The sequence below is a fragment of the Vipera ursinii genome, assembly GCF_947247035.1.
Source record: "Vipera ursinii genome assembly, chromosome: 3".
Classification (NCBI taxonomy): Eukaryota; Metazoa; Chordata; class Lepidosauria; order Squamata; family Viperidae; genus Vipera; species Vipera ursinii.
The window spans coordinates 107376382-107400503 of NC_139516.1; the positions used below are offsets into that span (position 1 = coordinate 107376382).

The 24122-nt window shown below is 38.1% G+C and overlaps 2 protein-coding genes across 4 annotated transcripts in view; both read right to left on the bottom strand.

Moving 5' to 3' along the window:
- RGSL1 (regulator of G protein signaling like 1) overlaps positions 1 to 9591 on the bottom strand; it is a gene marked incomplete at its 5' end in the record, with an annotated part of 42091 nt that extends 32500 nt beyond the window's left edge. Inside the window, 6 exons of the mRNA XM_083360258.1 lie at positions 281 to 442; positions 2226 to 2330; positions 4758 to 4887; positions 5934 to 6008; positions 8773 to 8855; positions 9579 to 9591. Coding sequence (XP_083216384.1) covers positions 281 to 442; positions 2226 to 2330; positions 4758 to 4887; positions 5934 to 6008; positions 8773 to 8855; positions 9579 to 9591 — 568 coding nt within the window. The remainder of the gene's footprint in view (positions 1 to 280; positions 443 to 2225; positions 2331 to 4757; positions 4888 to 5933; positions 6009 to 8772; positions 8856 to 9578) is intronic.
- A 6277-nt stretch (positions 9592 to 15868) lies between these two features.
- LOC310639203 (uncharacterized protein) lies at positions 15869 to 23897 on the bottom strand. 3 transcript variants are annotated; one of them, XM_083360706.1, is made up of 5 exons: positions 22985 to 23897; positions 22009 to 22150; positions 20828 to 21133; positions 19447 to 19771; positions 15869 to 16765 (listed from the first exon to the last, which is right to left on the bottom strand). In XM_083360706.1, exons 2-5 carry the CDS (start codon positions 22049 to 22051, stop codon positions 16747 to 16749), a joined length of 693 nt encoding a protein of 230 aa, XP_083216832.1. In that variant the 5' UTR covers positions 22052 to 22150; positions 22985 to 23897; the 3' UTR covers positions 15869 to 16746. The 3 variants fall into 3 exon arrangements, with proteins under 3 accessions (XP_083216832.1, XP_083216833.1, XP_083216834.1); XM_083360707.1 differs by lacking the exon at positions 22985 to 23897 and adding an exon at positions 22611 to 22684; XM_083360708.1 differs by lacking the exon at positions 22985 to 23897 and having other exon boundaries at positions 22009 to 22263.
- Positions 23898 to 24122: the final 225 nt, after the last annotated feature.

Below are 24122 nucleotides of genomic sequence, written 5' to 3' on the forward strand. Positions count from 1 at the left end.
GAAAAGACTGGACAACCACATGTATGAAATGGTACAGAGTCTCCTGCTTGAGCAGGGGTTTGGACTAAAAGACCTCCAAGGTTCTTTCTAGCTCTATTCTGATTGACTGAATCATGGAATGAACCAAGACTTTCTCTTCCTGCAGTGAATTAATAAGGAGTCTTTTAGGTTCCTGGAGATTTTGGATTGGTAAGTGATTTAGTGAACATGGATATTTGATTTTTTTCATAATATGTAGCTAGAAAAGGACACTTCTGACCCCAAGATATATGTCACTTACCAACAGTTGTGTTACAGAGGGTGACAACTGTAGACCCTTCCTGCAAGTGGGTGGCCATCAGGATCTGGATCAGTGACACATAGAGATCTTGCTGGGATTCATCTCTTTCATCAATCCCAAGTATCCTTTCTGCAGCAAGCCAGAACCTGGTGAGCTCTTCTCCTATACACATTAGGACAGAACTATTTGATTTTGCCACCTCTTTAGTCCCCAGCAATACCAGATACTAGCAAAATAGCTCAACATCTAAATATTCCACTCAGTGGTTCTTCCTTTGCTTTTTTGTAAAAAAAAAGTAGGTTTGTCTGTGGAAATTCTTTAATTCCCCCACTGATGTTAAGGAAATATTCCTGCAATAAAGCCAACCTCTGGGGTTGTGGTATCATGGACCTCTGGTATGAGAACATGAGTAGAGTTGCTGTATCAGTAACATGGGTGGGATAGAAATTCAATAAATGAATGAATGACTTAATGAATGAATGACATATATGGTAGTTCTATTGTCTAGTCTGAGAACTTAAATAAGGAAAGAGATTCATGAGGTATGGGATAGTGGTTAAAGGAACTAGGCTAGAAACCAGAAGTCTTCGGTGACTTTGGATCAGTCACTCTTAGTCCTAGGAAGAAGGTAATGGCAAGTCACTTCTGAAAATATTGCCAGATGTGGCCACATACGATGCCACTTGTGGATAGATAACTAAGTAATTGCCTACTGTCTGCATTAAGAGGAGGTCTGTAAAAATGCTCCTATTAAGGTCATTTCCCTGTCTGGCAAGAAACATAACAGAATTTGAAGTGGGCATAAAGAAAGATCTAATGCTGGCCTTAGATTACTGGAGCTGATATGAAAGCATTCTCATGGGGTGCAGTCTAACTGTTTTTTCTCTTACAAGAAAAAGCAAATGAACAGTCAAAGCTACGCTAAAGAAAACTGATGGGCTGTGCAAATGCACCTTTGTATGACTCCCCTCTCCCCAAAATATAATTTCTTTGATTTCATTTAATAAAAGAATGGTGATGCAATGAGTATTTCCATTTTTGCCCCATGGGAGAATGTGCAAGACTGACAAATAAATCAGAACTAGATATTTAAGCATCTTTCTTTAGTTAGCAAATCTGGATATGTTCATGCCATAACCAAAAATGTGCTCTTCGCCCAAAGGGAGACTGAATGGGCACACTCTTACCAGCTCCTTAACTGAAGGCAGAAACCATAAAAGAGATTGTTATAAGATAAGAGGCTAGCCTAATTTAATCAGGTTTGTAGTTTGCCTAGTTTCATAATCATCCCCAATATTTGTCTCCCTTTGGATATAGTGGCTAGGCTAGGATGATCCCCTAGAGGCCAGCAAAAGACAAAGCAAATTCTGACTCTTTGCTGACATCTTGTGCTAATCAATATTTTTGCAACCCAGATATGGTAACCCTAGACTAGGTATAGTAGGAGTTATGCTTCCTCTCTGCTTTTATATCTATCCCACCCTGCAAACCCTTCCTCTTTCTCATCAGTAGCAGGCTGTAAGATTTTTTTTCTAGTAACCACTGATTAGAACAGTATTTTACTTTTTACTTTTTCTTTTCTTTTTTTGCATTTGGGTTTCCAAGGCATAGAATTTAGGACAGCAGGATTGAAGGCTGGTGTGATCCCAGCTAATCTCTTTTGCTGGTCATGTCATCCACACCAGATTTTGCATGTTTTCTAAAAAGGGACAAGGCAGGAAATACTGCTTAGATCAGGGATGGTATATTAATCCTAGGTCTGTAGGATTTCAGGAAGAACATTTTGCCAACCTATTAAATTTCAAACAGTCAAGGATTGGAACCAGGGGCCTCTTCCTGTTCTTCATCCTTTGAGCTATGGTTCCATTGATCTGGGAGAGGAATCGTTCAACTCTCTTTAGCTCCGTTTCTCTTTGAGTGTGATTTTTGGTGCTCCCTTGTCTACCTGCCATTCCTTGCATGAAGGACCGAAAACGCCACATGCCTCTGCTGCCAGCAATGCATTTCTCAAGCAGCCACTGATCAGCCTTTTTCCATCGCAACATCTCCGCTACAAAAGAAAAACAAAGACAACATCACCAGAGAACGTTTTTTCAGGGGTGAAATGGGGTCCTGTCCCATGGCTTAGAAGCTAGTTGTTTTTGTACCAGAAGTGACAAAATGGGGGGGGAGAGACCCAAGCAGGTCATCAACTGATTTTTTCTCTCTTTCTCTTTCTACTGAAAAGGCCTGGAATTAGCTTCCATATCAGCTGATCCAATGAATTTATTTAATTGTGCCTGGCTGTCCACTGAAAACCCATCATTTGCTTCTTTCTATGTAAATATAATTAATCCAGGTGCAATTTTCAACTCTACTACTCACCAGCCAGTTTGCACTTCAGATTTATAAAATCAAAAGCTTGTACAATGATAGAGCACTCTGTAACAAGATCCATCTGTCTGTTTTTAACCTGAACCACTTTCACTGGAAAGATCTGGTGAACGGTGATTTTTTTATGTAGCAGAATCTGCCTTGAACAACTTTAATTTTAGTGAGATAATCTCTCACTAAAATTAAAGTACACTTTTGCATAAAGTGTAAAGATATAATTTGGCAGAATGCAACTAATACTAAATGTATAAGCTTGGAACTGATTTTTTTTTTTGTCTTCAGGTCAGTGTTGATTTCTGGTGACTGCTGGACAAGTCCCTGCAGTTTTCTTGGCAAGATTTTTCAGAAGTGATTTGCTATGATCTTCTTTCTAGAGTAGAGAGAAAGTGACGGGCCTAGTCACCCAGCTGGCTTTGTGCCTAAGGCAGAAATAGAACTCATGGTTCTCCAGTTTCTAGGCTGGTGCCTTAACCACTATACAATACTGGGTATGTTGGAATTGATTTAGTGGCAGTTTCTTGGGGACAGCACGTAAAGTGTTGGAGAACTTGAACCAGATGGGCAAGGCTTATTGCTTAACAAAATGTGCCTTCTCTGCCTTGTCATATTCACAACATTTGGAAAATAAGTCTCTTAGCGTAACCCACAATTATTGCTGGGGTAAATCACTGGTTTCTTTCTGATTGTTGGTCAGGCTGGTCTAGTAAAATTGAAAATACCTACTTACCGAACAGAATTTATAACTCCTTAAGTAAGACTAACAACAAAACATCAGCATGATCAATACTTAGCAATGGAAAGTTTTTTTGCAGAATTTCTATTGGGTTTAATTCACTTTGGCTGGGACAATAGTAGAATGTAGGGCTCTGTAGTGCTTAAGTCAATGCTGGAGTGTAAGGGTAGCTGCCTGCAAAACCTGGAAAGTAGTCATGTCTCTATCTAGACTCATGAGACAACAAAGCAAAGGTACAATTCCCGAAAAAAAAAATGGCTGCAATAAGGACTTGCAGTCGGGTGCTAAATTCATACCTCTGTACATTCAGAAGGTTTTTAGAGTCAGATTCAAAGCAGTGCTCTTAATAGTGGCCCTTTCATTAAAGTGACATCTACAGGTCTTTAGCTGGCAGAAAAATCTGTGGTCGCAAAATTTGCTACCAATCCCTATCCTGACTCTTTTGCTCCTGCCCTAGCTTGCCATTGGATGATAGAGTCCTGATTCTGGATATACAGGGTATGTTAAGTGAAGTCATTGGTTGAGCCATCATTTTGTTGCCCCTCCTCTTTTTGATAGCAGTTGATGTAACCACCTGCCAATAAAAGCATTATGATGGAGGGATGTTTTGTCAGATGGAGCCATTGGAGTAGCTATCTGTCACAACTTGATACTTCTCTCAGTGCATAGAATAGCTGATCTGTTGGGTGGGAAATCTGCCCAATGAGGCAAATCCCCCCACTTTACTCAACAGCTCTTGATAACAAATTTGTTTTCACTGTCAGCTTAGCACACTAATAAATCTGTGTTCAGAAGAAGCCTATTCAGCTGTTAATCATTAAAGTGCTTCATAATGAGAGACATGTTCTTCTGTTGTATTGGTTAGTTTTCCACCTTGAATCATATGTTCCATGGGACTGAATGTGGGTTCCCATCATCCACTAAAGTGCTAAACCTACATTCAAAATGAGTCTGCCAGACAACTAATGGCAGGGCTTGTTTTGAGCATGAGTTTAGTACTCTTTCTAACAAGGAGGCAATTGAGCAACTTATATGTGAACTTCAGGAAGTACTGGGCCCTTTCTTTCAATCCATTGCCATTTCTCCAGCAGCCTGCAGCTCCTTGGCTTTACAGATTTACATTAGAACTTCTTCCACTGGGATTGCTGAGTAGTAGTGCCTTGTAGGAGTAATAATAATATTACTGCCTGAGATACCACTGCCCTTGAGTTGTTGGAAAATTTCCCTTTCCCCTGGACAAATTCAGAGACATTGTCTATCCTGCATCTCTGTCCAAAAATAAGGTGCTAAGTTCCAAAAAACTCTATCCTCGCTCCCCCCAAAACCCCATGTCCTGTCTATGTTAACTTTCCACATAGCTTCAACTCTCACCTGCCTCTGGAGAGCGGATGAAACTGACAAGCTCCTCACAGAGTACATAATGGAGAAACAGATTTGTTTTGCAGAAGAAAGGCAGCCGATGCTTCTCCATCCAATTCAACAGGCCTTTGTGCTTTGATACCTGTATGAACCCCCCAAACAGCAATGAGACTTTTTAAAATAATCTGTTTGAGCCAAAGATTAACGCAAGAAAAGAATTGCTGTTCTGGAATACAGGGTCCTTGGAGAACATTCTGGCTTGTTTTCTAGAGGACATGTGACCACATGTGAGTGATTCTGTCAGAATGGATTAACCATGACCTATTTGTACCTGAGATTAGGAATACCCATGGTATGGACAGATTCAATATCTTCTGGTTGCCATGGGAATGGCACAAAATTTGGCCACCATTCTGGAGACTTCCCAATACTGATTTTACAGAAGCCAGAAATACTAGACCTGAATGTACTCTAAGTATAGAAAAAATATAAGAGGAGTAAAGCATATGAATTAACAGATGAAAGGAGGAAAATAAGTATATTCTGTGCCTGAAGGACTAAGGGAAAGGAAAGGGAGAAATAAATGTGACGCTGTAGCTGAGTCACAACAACCTGGAATAAGTAGACGAATTTGTGTACCTTGCTAGGTGAGTGAACTAGATATAATAAATCTTATTTTATTTTTTTCTTATCTCCTTTTATTTCCTTTAGCTTACTGCCTTTAAGGGCTTTATATAACCTTGTATAACCTTGATTATATTGAAGGAGAAAACCTTGAGGATCTATGTAGTCTGCGTACTATATGTATCAAATTTCCTTTGTGAATTCTGGGTTACACAAAGTAGTTGTTGATATAAGACATGGGTGTACGTCCCTACAGATCTCAATTCACAGTGTAAAACATAACACACTTTGAAGAATTGACCATGAAACATAGGTATATTTCTGATCAAGCACCCCTCATTGTGTCTTGATTTGTGGTGAGGCATTTTTAATATTCTTTGGCTTTTTAAACATTTTGTAATTTAATCTTGTGGAAAAGGATTACTAGTAATGCTAATTATTAGTCATGATTAGATTACAGGATTGTAATGAAGCTACATTTAATATGCTATATTTTCAAGACTTGGAATAAATCAATGACATCCATCCTCCAGTGCGTAATTTCACAACATTGAAAAATCATACCTGGTTGCATGGTAACTCTGGCCACAGATACCACTGACGTGTTCTGCAAATGAAAAGAGGGGTCTGACCGAACACCTGCAGAGAGAGAAGAAGAGGAGGGGAAACAAACAGGGACTCACACATCTTGCTATGCCTAACCAATCATATTACGTCTTAGCATGGTGTAGGAACCCAGATGTATACAGGCAAGGCTTCTTTAGCAAAGCTGCTGTTTAGGCTCAGATATTGGTGGGCTGTACCTCCCTTCATCATGATTACTGGGTATATTGGCTAAAACTGAGGCAATCTCATTGGGAGTTGATTGTAATTAATAACCCATGTTTAATAAATAAAATCAGGGTTGAAAATTGGCAATCATTCTTAGGCAAGTAGAAAGTAGCATAAAAGAGGTTTTGGTTCCCATGGGTATAGAACATGTTTATTTTCTTCTCTCCCTTAGTTGCCTAATGGGAATAAATTTTTATGGACTTTTTGAAACAAAACCCATTGCACAAAAGAACATATGTGAAAATGGGAGAAGAATATTCAGACAGTCCTCCATTTACAGCCATAATTGAGCCTAATATTTCTCTTGCTAAGTGAGACATAGGTTAAGTGAGTTTTGCCCCATTTTACAACCTTTCTTGCCATGCTTGTGAAAGCAAATCACTGAAGTTGTTAAGTTAGCAACATGGTTATTAAGTGAATCTGGCTTCCCCATTGACTTTGCTTGTCAGAAGGTTTCAAAAAATGACCCCATGATTCCAGGACACTGCAACCATTATAAATACATACCAGTTGCCAAAAGTCCAAATTCTGATCACATGACTGTGAGGATGCTGCAAGTTGTTAAGTGTGAAAAATAATCATGAGTCACTTTTTTCAGTGCCATTGTAACTTTGAACAGTAACTAAATGAACTGTCATAAGTTGAGGACTACCTATATATCACGTTAGGAACCGTGCTTCAAGCAAATCTTGAACACATTGTAAAAAGAATAAAAGCAAAACTTTATCTTCATGTCCTGCCTAGATATAGATGTAGATGTATAGATAGATGCAGTGTACAGAATTAGCACTTACTGATTTCTTAAAGCAATGTTTCTCAACTTCGGCAACTTTAAGCTGTGTGGACTTCAACTTTCAGAATTCCTCAGCCAGCAAGATTAATAGAAGCTTTACAAAGACCCAACCATATCCCCCCACCTTCTGTGAACAGTGGAAAGGAATTGGGGATTCTCTCTTGATATAACATCAGAAGCAAAAGATAAAATTTGGACTGGAATTACAATGTGGACAAATAATTAAATTCCCACTCTCCACCCCTTACTTCCAGAAATTCAATTAGCAATTCATGCTAATTGCTTGAAAAATGGGTTGGGCCCAAGAGATTAAGGATGTTAACAATTTCAGGTCCCTTTCTCAGCAGTAAGACATGGCTGTGCTGCTGCAACCAGCTGAATGTGCTTAGGGTCAGGTCTCACCTTCATAAGTGTATCTTTATACACAGAAACTTTTTTCACTGTCTGGCTGATGCCATTTAGTGGGCATCAGGATTTTTGCAGCCTAGATATGATAGTCATGCTACATGACATGTAGGACTGCAGATGACATAGTAACAGTCAGATGTGGCTGGCTTAAAACAGAATAGAATGTATTCTTTAAAAATACAACATATGTAGCCGATTAAGTAATGTAGAAGAATGAGCAAGAATTTGTCATTATTCCAAACCTGGAATTGTCCACTTGTAAATTCTCATCAATTGTATTCCATGTGAGTAAGAATACAGCACCTGACACAGAACTTATGTGGGTTTTTTTTGTATGAATGAATGACTTCTATTCTGTTATGTGGGAGAAAGAAGAGCATGCATTCTGAGAAGGATTAAATATGGTCTCCGGTTCAGTAACTCCAACCTCTGAGAATTTCAATTGTTCCTTGTTTTTTTAAAGAATTCCATTAGAGTAGAGCTAAGCAATACTGGGCATACTCTGTCTGGGCTCAGAAATTAACAGAGTAAGGTACAATTTACATCCGGATGGGAGACCTCCAGGAAATTCCAGAGCTGTAAGCTAGATGGGGAAGCTGAAAACATCCCAGAAGGAAATGACAAGCTACTTCCATCCTGTCCTTAAGAGAACTGAGTGGATGTGTCCATGAAATCACCATGAGTTGAGCCCATCTTAAAGGTGCCTTTACCTTAACAAATCTGAAATGAAAAATCTGGATCAAATCTCTGACTTTTGCTGCCATCTAGTGCCATCCATATATATGTTTTATCCCAAATATAATAGCTATATATTAAGTCTTCACTGGGGTCAAGAATATAGAAAAGAAAACCTTGGAATCTCTCCTTGGTGATCCTGTATATCTGCCTGATTTTGTGTCATCACTACTTCACTAAAAGTACTACTAAAAAAAAAAGAAATAAGTTTGGATTATGGTTATCAAATTTGCATAGCACTATAGGCCAACAGAAGGTCGGTTGTTTGGCGGGTCAAATCCCGAGTACCGCGTAACAGAGTGAGCCCCTGTTACTCGTCCCAGCTTCTGACAACCTAGCAGTTCGAAAGCACGTAAAATGCAAGTAGAAAAATAGGGACCACTACGGTGGGGAGGTAACAGCGTTCATGCGCCTTTGGCGTCTAGTCATGACGGCCACATGACCATGGAGACGTCCTCAGACAAGCGCTGGCTCTTCGGCTTTGAAACAGAGATGAGCACCGGCCCCTAGAGTCGGAAATTACTAGCACGCATGTGCGGGGGAACCTTTACCTTTACCTTTATAGGCCAACATGACAGATTTTTGATAACTAGTTCATATACAGAAAATGATTCTTGACTTGAGAGGGAAACTTACAGGAAGATTCAGGAACGTGTTGAAGAAGTCTGTAAATATTTCATCTTTTAACAGAACGGACAAATGCTTGCTGCCAATCAACTCTGAAAAGAGGAAAAACAATTATGACATTAATGAGCAGAAAATGTAAACTGGGGCTGATATATTACCATCCCTTCGGATATTTGCTTCCTTATTCCTACAAAGCAGACTATCCCATTAAGGCTATATGCTCAATTTTAAGAGATGATACATGCAGGATCCCAACTAAATTTACTGTTGTGGCAATTTGATCCTCAGAAATACACCCTGGAAGATGCCACTAATATGTCCATCTCCTCCTGAACCTAGGAAGTGGTAAAAAACTTTATGTTCTATCTGCCTTTAAAGGCAAGCCAGGTCAGGAAAAAGATTGCACAAAAATTAACTGGAACTATGCTCTGTTGTTACAGCTTATAGTAACATACATTTGTTGCTTGGGCTTTGTTTGTGTAACCATCATCTTTCTCTAGTTTCGACAAGGTCATCTTTGTGGCTCTTTTCATGTTCAGAATAAGAGTATATTCATTGTAAAGGAATAGTGGGTAAGATGAATTGATACAAGCCTTTTGCTCATGGTTAACTGATGACAGGTTAATTAGGGAAGTAGTAGCTGAACTCATGGGCAGGGGTCATTAATTGGAAAGATTAGCACATCTTTGATTGTGGGAACCATACTTGATTCCAAATCTTTGCAATGTGTGGAGAATCAATAGATTGATTTCTATTGCCACTTAGAGACTCTTTGCAGAAAGATGAAACAGGAATATGAAGAGCAGACAACTCACTCGCTGTATTCATGCTGAACTAGTCCTGAAGAAGACTGTTCCCTACTGAGCATTCTGTTACCTTACAATGCATTAGATCTCTTGTTGTTCCAGCAGGTTCCACATTCCACCAAGACCCTTTCCTCCAATCAAGATCTTTCCAAATGTTTCAGGTCATATCAGTTCCACTTCAACAGTTTTCTTTTATACAATTCCTCTTCTTACCTACCAGCCTTAATCCATCACTTTGTGAGAGCAGCTTCCCATAGAGCTCCCAGGTGGCGTCAGAGAAGGAGATGGAGCCCTACAGCTGGAAAATCTCACTTCATTAACCTATGTTTTGTGTGGACAACCTTTCATGCAGTTCATATTATTTCTCATATTTGTATAGTCACCCACCTCACATAGTGACTCGGGGTGGGGGTGGGGGCAGACAATGGATTGGAGACCTGAATGCACCTGCCTCCTATGAGGGATTGCCTATAGACATAGATTTTGTATGAATACATATAATGAAATATGGAACTTGTTCACACACAAAGAACACAGTAGGTTTTTTTTTAAATGACCATTACATAAATGCATTAGGAATACCTACATGCTTGAATAATTCATTAAATAATTGTTTATAGAATTCTAACTATTTAATGTTAAAATGATATTTTTCTTTGTTGTATTTCTTTTACTCTCTATTAAAAGCACATATATTTTTTCTTTTATTTGACAATGCATATATTTTTATTTTTGTGTTCTCTTCCATTTCTTTTTGGTCACTATTTTAAAGGCAATAAAAAAATAAATTGAATGTATAAAGCAATAAGGGCTGAAGGTGGCAAGACAATTGTTATGTCAGATGCAGCTTCTATGGAAACACAGAGTAGGTCCCTCTGACTCTCGAGGCAAGGAAAAAGATAGGGAAAATTTCCATTGACTTGAAGTATCAGGAGAAAAAGTCCCAGAATTTAAGCCCTGAGGCTGACCCATGCATAGGACTTGATTCCTGCAAGAGGCTGCCATGTCAAATCAGGGATGCTTCAGCAGTTGCCAAATGTGGGATTCAATTTCCAGAGGGTTGGTATTAGAGGGTTGTCTCTAATCTATGCAAAATAAACCCGTCTTTGTCATTTGGTATTTACAGAGCAAAACTGAGCCTTCCAATGATTGGGTCATGATGTATTGCTGAAAGATTTTCATTTTCCTTAGCACAGAAGTAGGAAGTTGAATAAACCCTTTAAGCCCCCAGAAATCCAAGTGCCACCTTTTTCTTTGTAGCTTACCAAATAAACCTTTCCTAGTGTTTATGATATAGGCTGTTCTTCATTCTAGGGCAGGCATGTCAAACTCGCGATGTCACATGACATCGCGCGACGTATCGGAACTTTTTCCCATTGCCGAAAATGTGATGGGTGTGGTTTCTCCATGATGCTCCGGCCCGTGGGCCAGCAGTTTGACACCCCTGTTCTAGGGGGATGGTTTTCTCAATTTCTGCACACAATCTATTATCTTGCATCAGTTGTGTTCTCTGCCCAGTACCAACAGTGAAACTCTGAGTCATAATGTATCCAAATTTAGTAATATTTCACCTGTAAACATAAGAGTGAAACTGTTGTGTAGTGGATTCTTGGGAAGCAGGAGGCGAGACGAGGGTTCAAATAGGAACATTGCTTTATTGAAGTAACAGGAACAGAACTGCGAACAGAGGTTTCTCCGCAGCTACTTATACGGTTGGCCACTAGGTGGTGGCCAATAGGTTTAAAGGAATCTATTCCTGCCCCAGAGCCAACCAATGATTGTCCTGGAGACTGCATGTCTGGGCAGCCAGCGACCATTACACAGACACCCTAATTAAGCAATCTCAGGTAGCATTCAAAGATACGTGAAAACAGTTCAAGTAAAAAGGCCCAATACATTACAGAAACCTTGGTGCACAAAGAAATGAAAGCAAAACGCAACTTTGGTGCTAAAGAGAAACCTAAATTTCCTATTTCTTCAGTTCTATAAATATTTCTTGCCAGAATAGAGTGTCAAAAATATACTAGGCAGTTTGACATCATGAATAGATAAACACCACAAATTAACACCCACCTTTTCCTTCCTGTGTCAAGGTGCCAGACCACATTTTGCTGTGCCAAAACTGGAAGATCAATAAACTGTTTGGTCTCATATGTCAATGATGATTTCAGTTTGTGCCTTTGAATCACTTCTGATAATTCTGAGGTTTATTTTCATTTAAATACTACTTTTATTCTGCTGCAAAGAAAGACCATAATTCATCTACCTCTCTCTAATAGGTTCCCAAGAAATAATACAGGTAGGATCCGGTTTCTAGAGTTCAGTTCAAGAATGGGTTGTTCTTCTGTTATACACCACACTACTCAAGCATGTATTTTTTTTAAGTAAACTACTACTGTTATTTATTGAACAGTAGTTTACACAAAGAGACAAATGACTAAACAAAGAATATACAGTATTATAAGGACAAACACAAAAATAGAATAAAGAATAGAAGGCAGTTACCAAAAAATCTTAAAATTGTTCTTAATTGCCATATATTGTAAAAGTTATCAAACTTATACTGTTGCAATTGATGTAATGAATATAATCTGTCCAAATGTGATAAAGGTATGATTCTTGCCTTTGGAAATTCATCATTATAAGCTTTTTTAAATAGAGTATATTTTTTTCTAATAAAGAACTTGAGAAAGCTTTTTGATCTACAAACCAAATGTTGAGCAATAATAACCTCTGTATTCTCTACCTGCCCACTGAAATGTAACAACTTGTTTCCTGCGTTATCTCTCTCTCTGAACTCTATCTTCTTAACTGTCAGTTAGAGCAAGGGAGGAAATAAGGAATGCAACCTCAGTGCCTGGTTTATGTCTACACTCTCAGAGGAAAGCGTGAAGAAGCCGCCAATCATCGCTGCGTGAGCTGGAGATGAGCCGATGTTATCTCCCCTTTTCCCATGATGGATGGGGATTGGACGTCCCACATCAGCCGGGCAGACTATGGGGTGGGGTCTTGCTTGGGGATACTATAATCTATCGCTCTGCATGGGAAATTTCAGATCCTGTCTATTATGCCTGCTATCAACTACTCTTAATAAAAGTTCCTGTTGGAAAAAATTGTTCCCAAGAGTTCTGCTTTCTTAAGATGTGGAGTTGAAGTGGGTCCTGACAGCTATTAAATCAGCTATATTAGCTATATACAGCTATATTAAATCAGTTGGCTGTACTAAACATCTTGCCTGATTATGTATTTTTTTCTCTCTGAATAGGGAAATTAATTAGATTCCCCTGGACTTTCAGACAATTTAGAAATATTTTTCTCAACCTCAAAGTTATATTTCTTTCCACATAATATTATGTTATTTTCCTTTAATATTTAAGACTCAGTTTCCTCAGCTGGGTTTGATGTGAGTTTTCCATACTCTTTTTTCACTGCATATAGTCACATTCAGGCCTCCAGAGGAAGATTTTTTTTAAATAAAATAGAGCATAGAGTCACATTAATGCAAACTAAGTTTCATGTATTAACCAAAGTTTTACAATTAGCAATGTAGATCATCTTAAGAAATTGAAATATATTTTCTTCTCTGTGGTTTTTGATCTTATAATAGGGACAGAGATATTTAACATAGACTTCTAGCCATTTCTTTTGTATCATACTTCAATTTCTGCAACTGAATTCTGAATAATCTTTTTTCTTCTTCTGCCATGAAAAATGGCAGGAGTCTTTCAGACAAAAACTGAACATGGTTTTATTTTTATATTTTCTACCTCTGAAAAATCAAAGCAAAATGCTTCTTTCTAAAATGAAAAAGTGTCCTTTGGGCTTGAAACAACTATCCCTCTGTTCCATTAATGAAATTCCAATATTTGCAACAGTTCTGTTACAATTTTTATAGTCTGAATTGGCTTCTTTTATTCATTTAATATTGTGTAATCTACATTAAAATGGCAATTTAGAATCTTATATCCATTGAATTCAAGGGGGATGGTGACTTTTGAGTGCATTACATTATGTTGGTAAGAATAATGAATATTCAGAGTGATACATCATTTCTATAATTCACATTAATTTGAAACCTGACTTCTCTCTCAAAGCTTCCTTTATCAGTCACTTTACAGTGAGAATTTTAAAATAGAACACTCAAGAACTTTATTCTTGTTTAAACTTCTGAAGCTGGTCATCTGGAGGTCATTTACTAGAGGTAACCATATAAATAAGCCCATACAAGCCTATAACTTTGGCAGCACCTACATTAAGATTGGAATGATACAAAGACAGGAGCATGGCCCCACACAAGGATGATAACAAATTTGTGATATATATATAAATGGTTTTAGGTAATTATTGCTTTATACATTTAACTGTTCTATTATACAGTAACCATATAGACTTGCTTATTAAATAAAATAATGAATAAATAGATTATCTCATTTCCTGGAAACTTGGTTTGACACAAAAGAAGTCCTCTGGATCAAAAGGAAACTGTGATGGTAAACTGACTGTGTCACACTCTAGATCTGAAGTATTCCTTTTATGTGTGTTTTGGCCTAAAGCATGAAGACTGTTGCAAACCAAGATGGGATCTGCTGCTATGTAAGCCCAGCTGGGAATACATCCTCACATTTTCAGCTTCTCGCTTTTGGCAGTAAGAGAAAAACGTGCCACAGAATTTGCTTTTCTATTAAAGTATCAGTTGCATACAGAAATAGATCATTAGGACTTATCAGTGTCTTACCTCTGGGAAATGCTTTCTGAAAACAAAGCATAAGGCTGAGGAAAACAGGGAGAGGACACAAGATGCTCACATTCCAAGTCACCTCAGTCTCCCAACACTTTTGGAAAAGCAAGCACCATGTTAAATGATCCAGCTGTCCTAAAAAATATGGCTGTCCCTTTTTTTCTTTTTTATCACAGAGGATAAGTGTTTAAGCTACATATGGTAATGTTCTTAGTTGTTATGGGAGAGATAAGTCTCCTACTTTTTCTCCTAAATATCCATTCAACTCATTTCTATTCTTGCAGAAGAGGCTTTGTTTGTTCGTTTGTTTGCAGAACTGTCCACTTCCATGATCTAATCCAAAAGATTCTTATATCTTCACTCTGTATCTGGAAAGAGAATAAGGAAAACAGTCTGACCTGTTCTTTGTTGTTGTTGTTAGCTGCGAAGTCATGTCCAACCCATCGCAACCCTATGGACAACGTTCCTCCAGGCCTTCCTGTCCTCTACCATCTTCTGGAGTCCATTTAAGCTCACGCCTACTGCTTCAGTGACTCCATCCAGCCACCTCATTCTCTGTCGTCCCCTTCTTCTATTGCCCTCAATCATTAGGCTCTTCTCCAGTGAGTCCTTCCTTCTCATTAGGTGGCCAAAGTATTTGAGTTTTAGCTTCAGGATCTGGCCTTCTAAAGAGCAGTCAGGTTTGATCTCCTCTAGGACTGACCGGTTGGATCGCCTCGCAGTCCAAGGGACTTGCAGGAGTCTTCTCCAGCACCATAGTTCAAAGGCCTCAATTCTTTGGCGCTCTCCTTCTTCACCTGCAACAAGAGGCTCTTTAGTTCTTCTTCACTTTCTGCCATTAGAGTGGTATCATCTGCATATCTTAGGTTGTTGATATTTCTTCTGGCAATATCTGTTCTTTGATGGATTTTTATTCCAGCCTCTTGACCTGTTCTTTGATGGATTCTTATTCCAGCCTCAAGTTTTGGTACTGAGAAGTGTTCTAGATAAGTTTTCATGTGCAAATCTGACAAGTGGCTAACTCAGATTTGGTTAGGTGTGGATCAAATTATAAACTATTTAAAGACAATGCCCAATGTTAAATTGAAATGGAACATTTGATCTGGGATATATCGATTCAACTAAACTTTTCCCTTGTTTTGAGTTTTATCTGTCAGTACCTTGACAGAACTGGCATATATTTGCATATAATAGCAAGAGGGCTATTTTCCTAGCTCTCAGATAAGAACTGTGTGTTTCTGTAAATGAATGACTCTTGTAAGATGATGCCTCTTAGTTCTCATTCAGTTCACCAAGTAATTCTTATGAATCTCTCTCTTTCTCTCCCTCTTCCCTCCCCCCGTGTAAAACTTTTTATCACATACTGAAAGTAATGTGACATGATTTTTATGAAACATGATGTGATAAGCATAAAAGTAAAATGCAAAATTCAGAACATTTGCAGTAAAAATTAATAACATGGGGCATACACAAATAGCCATATAAACATTGGCGAAATGATGGATCTTCAGGCATGGTTCACAACTATTAAGATTTATATCTTCAAAATATAGGTGAGGGACTAGGATAGCTGGGGAAATGATAGACTTGCAAGCAGAAGACAGAACATTCATCTACAGTGATCCAGAAATATGAGAGAGAGAGAAAAATAACAATTGACAAGCTGCGTGATCTGATCTGGAAAGAACTTCTTTTGAATTTTTGTATTTCTAGCAAAAGACCTAGAAAGGCTAGATATAGCTACCCCTAAGGATTTTGCTAAGATAAAATGAAGATCTTTTTGAAAGCTAATTTGAGTGGCACAGAGGAAGCATTCACAGTAGCCATGTTACTAATTTTATAATGCTGTGCCTATGTACAGAATTATTGCTGGATACTTTTTTTCTTTTGATGACCTTGTAATCCCTTGCATTGGGGTGGAGTCAGGGCAACTGAACGGAACCCTTCCTGACACCTATGTGGAGTTCCCAGCAGATAATTACTCATTGAGCCCAAAGAGAGAAATATCTGTAGCTACCTAGGATTGAACTCACAGCTTCCTGATTGTGAAGTGAGAGCTCCACCTCTAGACCACCACATCGCTCTATTGCTGGATATAATAAAGGAGAAATACTTGAACATTTGAATAGTATAAAAACTGGCAGGCACCCACCATGTAGATAATTGCTAAGATAAAGCTCAAACTACTTTACAGTAAAGGAAGTGCCTTTTCTTCTCAAGGAATTATGGAAAATTGTAATTGAGTCTTTAATATATGCTTGTGGACTATAAATCACAGGGACATATTAGAAGGAAAGGTTGGATATTAACATAAGCATTTCTGTTCTTCAGGCTGAGCCTTTAAATTCCATCATTCATTTTCTTCTTTGTGAGTCTTTCCATTTTTTATTTATTACACAAAACTCTCAACCCTTTAAGCCACATTTAAACTTCTCCCACTTAGTTCTGCTTCTTTGATCTAAAGAAGAAAAGAAGAAAATCAAAGTCAGTCTCACCAGTGATTATGCATTCTTTTATTTGCCTACAATTTGAACTTTGCATCAGGAAGCTATTCTGAATTTTGTTTTGCTGGCTTCCATTACCCAGATGCAACATTAAATAACTATTTAGGGATAAAACTGTAGAATTGTTAGGTTTGGAACACTGCCTGAGTAGATTTCTTTAGCTCTCTCTGTTATTATTTTTAATTCTGACTGCTTTTATTGTCTGCAGTACACCCTAGGCTATTTTAATTAAAATGACAATTTAAATACAACAGTTTGGCTCTAATAGGAGAACAAAAATGGCTAAAATGAAAATACATTAACAGCAGATATTAGTTCCAGAAACACATTTTCTGGTCCATTTTCCCAGCCATTGCTGGACTGGAAACTATCTTCAATCTTCCTAGGTTTCTAAAGGTGAAGTAATTTGGAAACCTATTCACATAAAAATGTCCTAATACCCAACTCATATGTAATGCATATACTGTAGTTCCCATTCTCACTCACTGTACAGTCTTCCTTTCTCTTAATTAATTCTAGCATAATCCCACTCTTCAATCTCAGAATGCTTCAACAATATGAACTTTCCAAAATGCCATCGTGCAAGTTGCCAAATACTTCTTGGATCTTATTCCTGAAGATCAAACTTATCTTCATTTTCTGGGCAGAGCAGGAGCATGATAAAGTTTTGAGGAATCACATAATAGTTTGTACAAGGCAAAGCCACTGTCAAATGCATTACTTGAAAAAATACCCTCTGAACAATAAATCAACAGTGCAATTTGAAAGAGAAGGGTGTTGTGGGATAACCCAAAAGAGAAAGTCTCATGAAAGCAGGACTGCGAGAACTGAGAGCAGGGAACAATAAATGCAATCCCTTAGACTAGCCACTGGGCCAAAATGCTCAGAAATCTGCCCCTCCCCTCAAGTAATCAATTTTCCTTACACCACAACCTCTTGTTTCAGAAATCCACAGCCTTGGTATTCAAACTTATCTGCTTTCCCAGTTCAACCACTTTTTCACCTATAGTTCTTTGGCTTTTTACCAAGCAATGTCTCTGAGGCCTCCTACTGTATTTCCCCACCCACAATTGAGTCTGAAATTTCTGTTGCTAAGCGAGACAGTTATTAAGTGAATTTTACCCCATTTTACAACCCTTCTTGCCATATTTGTTATGTGAATCAATGTAGTTATAAAGTGAGCAGTACAGTTGTTAAGTGAATCTGGCTTCCCCATTGACTTTGCTTGTCAGAGGTTCCCGGGACACTGCAACCGTCATCAATATGAGTCAGTTGCCAAGCATCTGAATTTTGATCACATGACCATGGAGATGCTGCAAGGTGTGAAAAATGATCACAAGTCACTTTTTTCAGTGTTATAACTTTGAATGGTCACTAAATGAACTGTCTACCTGCCTGCTTTCCTCCCATCTTTAAAGGTCCTCTTAACACACATCAGGAACAAGGCCAGTAGATTCCCTGATTTTAAATGGAGGCCACAGTCAGCTATTGCTCTAGCTTTAGCAGCAGGAAAGAGGAAAATTCCAGGAGATGGTTCTTTTTTTTCTTTTCTCAGCTGCCTCCTTCTCTTCCCTCCACTAGGTCAAATGTGGATCTTTTCTTTCCCTGCTCCTCACCCTTTTGCTGCCCATTTCTCTCTGCCAGTCTTTGCCACCTGTCCCAACATTGGCTCTAGTAATACCGCATAGCTTCCAAAACTGATTAGCTGTGGATGATGGTGACAGGGGCAGCAATGTGCACCGTATGAAGTTCTGATCTCTCTGGCAGCTAAAGCAAAAATGGCCACAGAGATACAGAATTCAATGGCTGGATGGAAAAGAGTTGCAATGTAGCAGAAATGGTATGTTCTGCAGTTCATTGACTTTTCTTAGATTTCTGCATGGTGAGAATCAGAATGCTTGAATAAGAAGCTGTCTTCCACCTTCTAATGGAAATTTAATTTCTTGTAGGATTACTTTGATCCAGCTTCAGTCTGGTATTAGAAATGGCCTGGTGTCATCTCCACAAATCAGGATATCAACTCAATAGAAAGGATAAAACTACTTTAATTGAGATTAGCTGTAATAACAGATTTTTGCATATCTGATAGCAATGTACTTCCTCCTCCTCCTCCTTACATTCCAGTGAATCTTCCTAGGCCATTTCCAAACATTATTTTGCTTAAAAAATGTTTGCCTAGGTAATGGCTCTTGCATATTTCCATTAAGGTCATCTTTCTTACTCTCTATGCTGACAACTCTATCAAATCTTTGTTGTGAGGATATGTCCCTGGTAAAAGCTAGATGAGCTGTCAAGGAACCAAAAGCAAGAAGACTGTAAGAATGAACTAACAGGTTACACTCATGTACCTATAAGGCTACAGGTTTCTACAGTCTGGTACACTCCACATTTATAAAAGAGGAAAAGACTCCTTTGGGCTGTGCTTAACTCTCGGTGATTCTATGGATACAACCATGCAATCTTCTTTGCCATCCATATGGAAGTGGCTTTAGCCACTTAGACCTAAATTCTTACATCTTCTAAGTGTAGATGATGGGATATGTGGCTCAACATAAGTGGCGGACAGCTGGTTGGAGATGATTATATTATATTTTCTGGATAAATCAATTGATTTGACTATTTTGCCATGCTGTACCTGTGATGCTTCCTGTTTGAGGACACTTCCTGTTGTGAAGACTGCAGCATGTTCATGTTTCCTGGGTATGAGCAATTATACGACATTTCTGGCTGCCAGTCCTCCGGAGGAATCAGTTTCAAGCTCAAAATACTGAAAGCTCCTTTCCCATCTATCATGTCAGCATCTATCTTATCTTGATAAATTTTCCCACTAATATTCCAAGAGACGGTATTTGAATTAGGGTTAACATTGAAAAGGGTGCAGAGCAGAGGAATATCATGCTTCAGAGGTCCATCCTGCAAGACGGATGGAACAAGGAGGGAAAGATTTGGCTTCAAAGTTTCTACAAAAGATTAAAAACGATAATGGTTATTATTAGCTATATATCCCTTGAATTTCTTTCTTTCTTTGTTTAATTTGTATCCCAATTTTATTATTATTACAAAAAACTCAAAATGATAAACAGATCCAACACACCTTCCTCCTCCTATTTTCCCCACAACAACAACCCTGTAAGATGGGTTGCGCTCACAGAAAGTGACTGGCCCAAAGTCACCTAACTGGCTTTCATGGCTAAGTTGGGACTTGAGCTCACAGTCTCCTGTTTTTGAGCCTGTTGCCTTAAATAGTAGACTAAATTGGCTCTCTAAATTATGCTTGCAGGAAAATGCTAGGAATTTTTTTTAAAGACCTAAGTAATTTTATCACACATATCCTACTCATAAAGTCTTGTATTGTCAAGGAAATAACTTGTTTTTGAATAGAACTATTTAAAACATATTCCCTTCCATCAAAAAAAGAATTTGTGTACATTCTTTTAAATTCGCTTTGAACTCTATTGTTCAATTAAGTTTGAATTATATTTATTTATAAGATAATAAGTAGGTTAGCTTACCACATTCATAAAATTGATAGGTAGGCTAGCAATCAGATCAAAGCAAATGTTCTGAGAGGTGATAAAGCAAATTATAGCAGCCAAAGACCAATCCATTTTATAGCAAATTGTGAACAGTACATGAAAATAAAATATCAAAAGGAGATGTACTGGGCTGTTCATGGCAAAGAATTCCCATACATTGGCAGGGCATTAGAAATGTTTAATCTTTCCATATTTCATGCCCACACTTTACAATTTATGATGGTGAAAGTATCTGGATTTCTTTTTGTGACTGAAATGTGCATGCATAATATGTCCACCTTCCACTGTGAACCATCATCTTTCTAGTTCTTCCCAAAAATGAGCTTGATTACATCATTTATTTATTAACGTATATATCCCGCTTCTCCTCCAATACTATGGGTGGTACACATAAGACTCTGCTCATTTTTCTTCACAAGAACTCTGTACAGTAGTATGGACTAGTCACTGAGGGAGTTATTAATATGCTTGAATTCTCACCTGTAATTATCACTCTTGTCCTGTGCATGAGTATCCTGTCTTCCTGTATTACTACACAGGTATAAATACCAGAGACATTCCTTTGTGCATTGTTGATAATCAGATTACACAAGTGTAGGGTACACTTTTGGTCTCCTTTCAAGTTCTTGTCATCCTGAGCAATCTTGTGCAGGTTTTTGTTTTGTCCTTCCTTGTACCAGGTCACGGTCCGTTCGAAAGCCTCAGCTGAAATTTCACAGCTGATATTTACCGTGCCTCCAAAAGGGACCACAATCGTTTTTACTTCATTACCCTGTGAATCAGCTGCTATAGCAAGAAAACAAATAAACCTTTTATTACAAAATGAAGCAGAGAGAAAATAGGAATGTCTCTTCTCTCCATATATGCATTCTTCACTCATTGGTTCAGTTCATTCAGTTTTGCAGTCTACATTAAGATGGATTTCCCCCTCTACAAACCCCCAAAACATCACCTTGGCTGGATGGAGCAATTAGTATATAGTCTACACTACAAACTAATACACTGTTGGTGTAGAAGCCACACAATCAATCAATCAATCAATCAATCAATCAATCAATCAATCAATTATAATTTGGAAAGTTCTTGAGTTGTATTTGTTTTATTCATGAAGGTATTATGCAAGGCCATATAAACAGAATAGAAATAAAACACAGAAACTATACAACTCAAGTGTTAAATTTTTTGGCGTAGAAAAAATGGATTTTTGTAGAATTTATTTGAAAATAACATTTGTATCAGAAAAAAGCTTTAAATATTGCCTGTAAAATACTTCTCAATTTGTTTTGCAAATTAGTGCTTTTGTGTTTCTAATGTTATTATAAGAACAATAATTTGTTGTCTATAAGCTGCGCTCTGCTGATAGGAAATACTGAAAGCTGACAGTTATGCTTTGCTTATTTCTAGAGATGTGCTCTAAGTAATCATCGAGATAACCTGTCTGAAGTCACATTCTGACAGTCATAGATCCAAGTTAATAACCTCTCTCTCGTTATGTTGTGTGTGTATTTAAATATAAATAAAAAAGGCTGCACTGCACATGGATGAGAGAAATAAACTAGTGATTAATGGAGAAAAGCTTCACCTGAAAGCACCCTTTCCTTAATGATAATTAACCTCTGGAAGAAAATCAAGTAGTAAATTCTGAATCTGAAAATACTTACCATGCAAGACAAGTAGAAGAATCCCAGCACAATGGGCAAACATCTTAGACTTCTCTTCAGCTTGCAGCCTCTTCAGTTAATTTTCAACAGTTTGATCTAAAACAGTCCATGCACAGCAACACCTTTAGAGTGCCTGTCACTCCTTAGAGAAAGAGAAGGAAGAAAGCCAAGGAAAACATTCTCAACCGGAAAAACTTTAAATCTGTGTTTGATAGCTAACTTTTCCCTTTTTTAAAGGAAAGCAGGCAGAGTTTTAGGAAGACATGTTGCTATGCAATGAGGAAATCCAAGCCCCTCTCCACCCACACTAATATTCATATTACTGAGTAATATTATTCTGCTCAGATAATGCTATAATAGTATGTAAAATCAGCTTGTAAACCAAGGGAGCCAAAAAGCAAGAACTATGACACCCCACCCCCCAAACTAACCTAGTAACTGAAAATATCCTGCAGTCCTGTTCTAAAGATGTGAAGAACCAAGTCAAACAGGAGGTGGTGAAATGCAGGCAGCAGAATCCACACCAATGTGTCAACCAAAGAGGTGACTCACATGCCACCAATGTTTTTTGATGGCTTGCTATCAACACTGTAACCACCCACCTGGTGTACACAAATTGCCAGCCCTTCTTTGGATGCTCACTTGAGCAATGCAGTTCATCAAATGCCTTATCCTGCTCTCCATCGGTAAGTCCAATCTGTTCTATCAGAAATCTCTTAGCCAAGCACTTTTGGATCTGATTCTGAGAAGAGATTTTCTACATGTGGCAGAAGGGGGCAAAAAAATGTGGTATCTTATAGGCTAATAACATTTTAGCAGTTTTCATTCCATGAAATCAATTAAAATTTACTTGATAGTCTTTGAAATGCCACAGAAGCCTTTGTAGTTGTCTAACTTGATTTCTTAAAGAGTTTTCTCCACAACTCTGTTTCTGTTTTTTTTTCATTCTAGTCAAGATGTAAGGGATGGTACCTACAAAGGGGGAGGTGTGATGGATTACAGTGAAGTAGTTTCCTAGGAAACTACTAGGAAGTATCATATTCTAAGGAGGGAGTGAAACAAGAGGCAACGCCATCCAGACCTGAATAGAAAAAAAGAAGAGAATTAGGATAGCTACTCTTTAGAATTTCCCAGGACATATCTGTAGAATACTAAAGGTTTAGTCTGGCAAGATTCTGCCTATTGGATGTAAGCAAATAAAGAACTGATCCTTGGATGGATTGTTATATCTATATCATTCTTAGACTGGACTTGACAGAAATACAGTATTCTATCAAAGGTATAATGCTGCCTTTTAAGTTACTTATTTTATCCCATTATAGTATATATTTCCTCCAGCGGGAAACAGATCCTCATAACCTGTGGCCCAAGATCAACTATATGTAGCTGAGGTGAATGTGATCTTTGACTTCCCTGCCCCTGATGTGACATCAAATTAAAATTAGAATCCCAATATATAATTCTTATTTTGTCTTCACAGTATACAAAGCCCAGAATAATCAGTTCCTATTTGTGGATGTTGGGGGAAAAGCAACAATCGTGTGCAATTTTTCAAAAAACATTAACAGCAACGTAAATAATATTCTTTGGTATAAAAGAGAACAGAATAAACTAAGGCTTTTAACAGATAAATGTGGGCTTGATGGCAGCAATGGGAAATTTAACTGCAAGACTGAAGCACAGAAGCTGACACTAGAAATTTTCAACACAAAAGTAGAAGACGCTGGCTTATATCTGTGTGCGGACCGAACCCCAAGTTACTTCTCCTTGAACTTTGCCAATGCATTTTCTTTGATTGTGGGAGGTAAGTCGTCATCTTCAATCATTCAGTCATGTCTGACCCTCGGCCACTTTATGGACCAGCATCTCCATGCCTCTCTGTCTTGCACTGCCTCCTTCAGATCTGCCATAGTCATCCCAATGCCATCTTTTATAGTGTCCAGCCAGTGGGTATTAGGATGGCCCCTTCTCTTTTTATTGATGATCACTCACAGCATAACCGACTTTTTGAGTGAGTCAGCTCTCATGACATGACCAAATTATGACAGCCTCTCTTTGGTGATCTTGGCTTCAAGTGATATTTTTTGCTGAGGTTTGGCCTAGGACTTCTTTGT

Excerpts from the sequence above, each read along its gene's own strand:
- LOC310639203 (XM_083360706.1), bottom strand. The coding sequence starts at position 22,051 with ATGTTTGCCCATTGTGCTGGGATTCTTCTACTTGTCTTGCATG. Across the intron at positions 21,134-22,008 it reads TCTTCTACTTGTCTTGCATG|CAGCTGATTCACAGGGTAAT; the intron begins GTAAGTATTTTC and ends TTCTTGCTATAG. Across the intron at positions 19,772-20,827 it reads GACAAGAGTGATAATTACAG|AAACTTTGAAGCCAAATCTT; the intron begins GTGAGAATTCAA and ends AATCTTTTGTAG.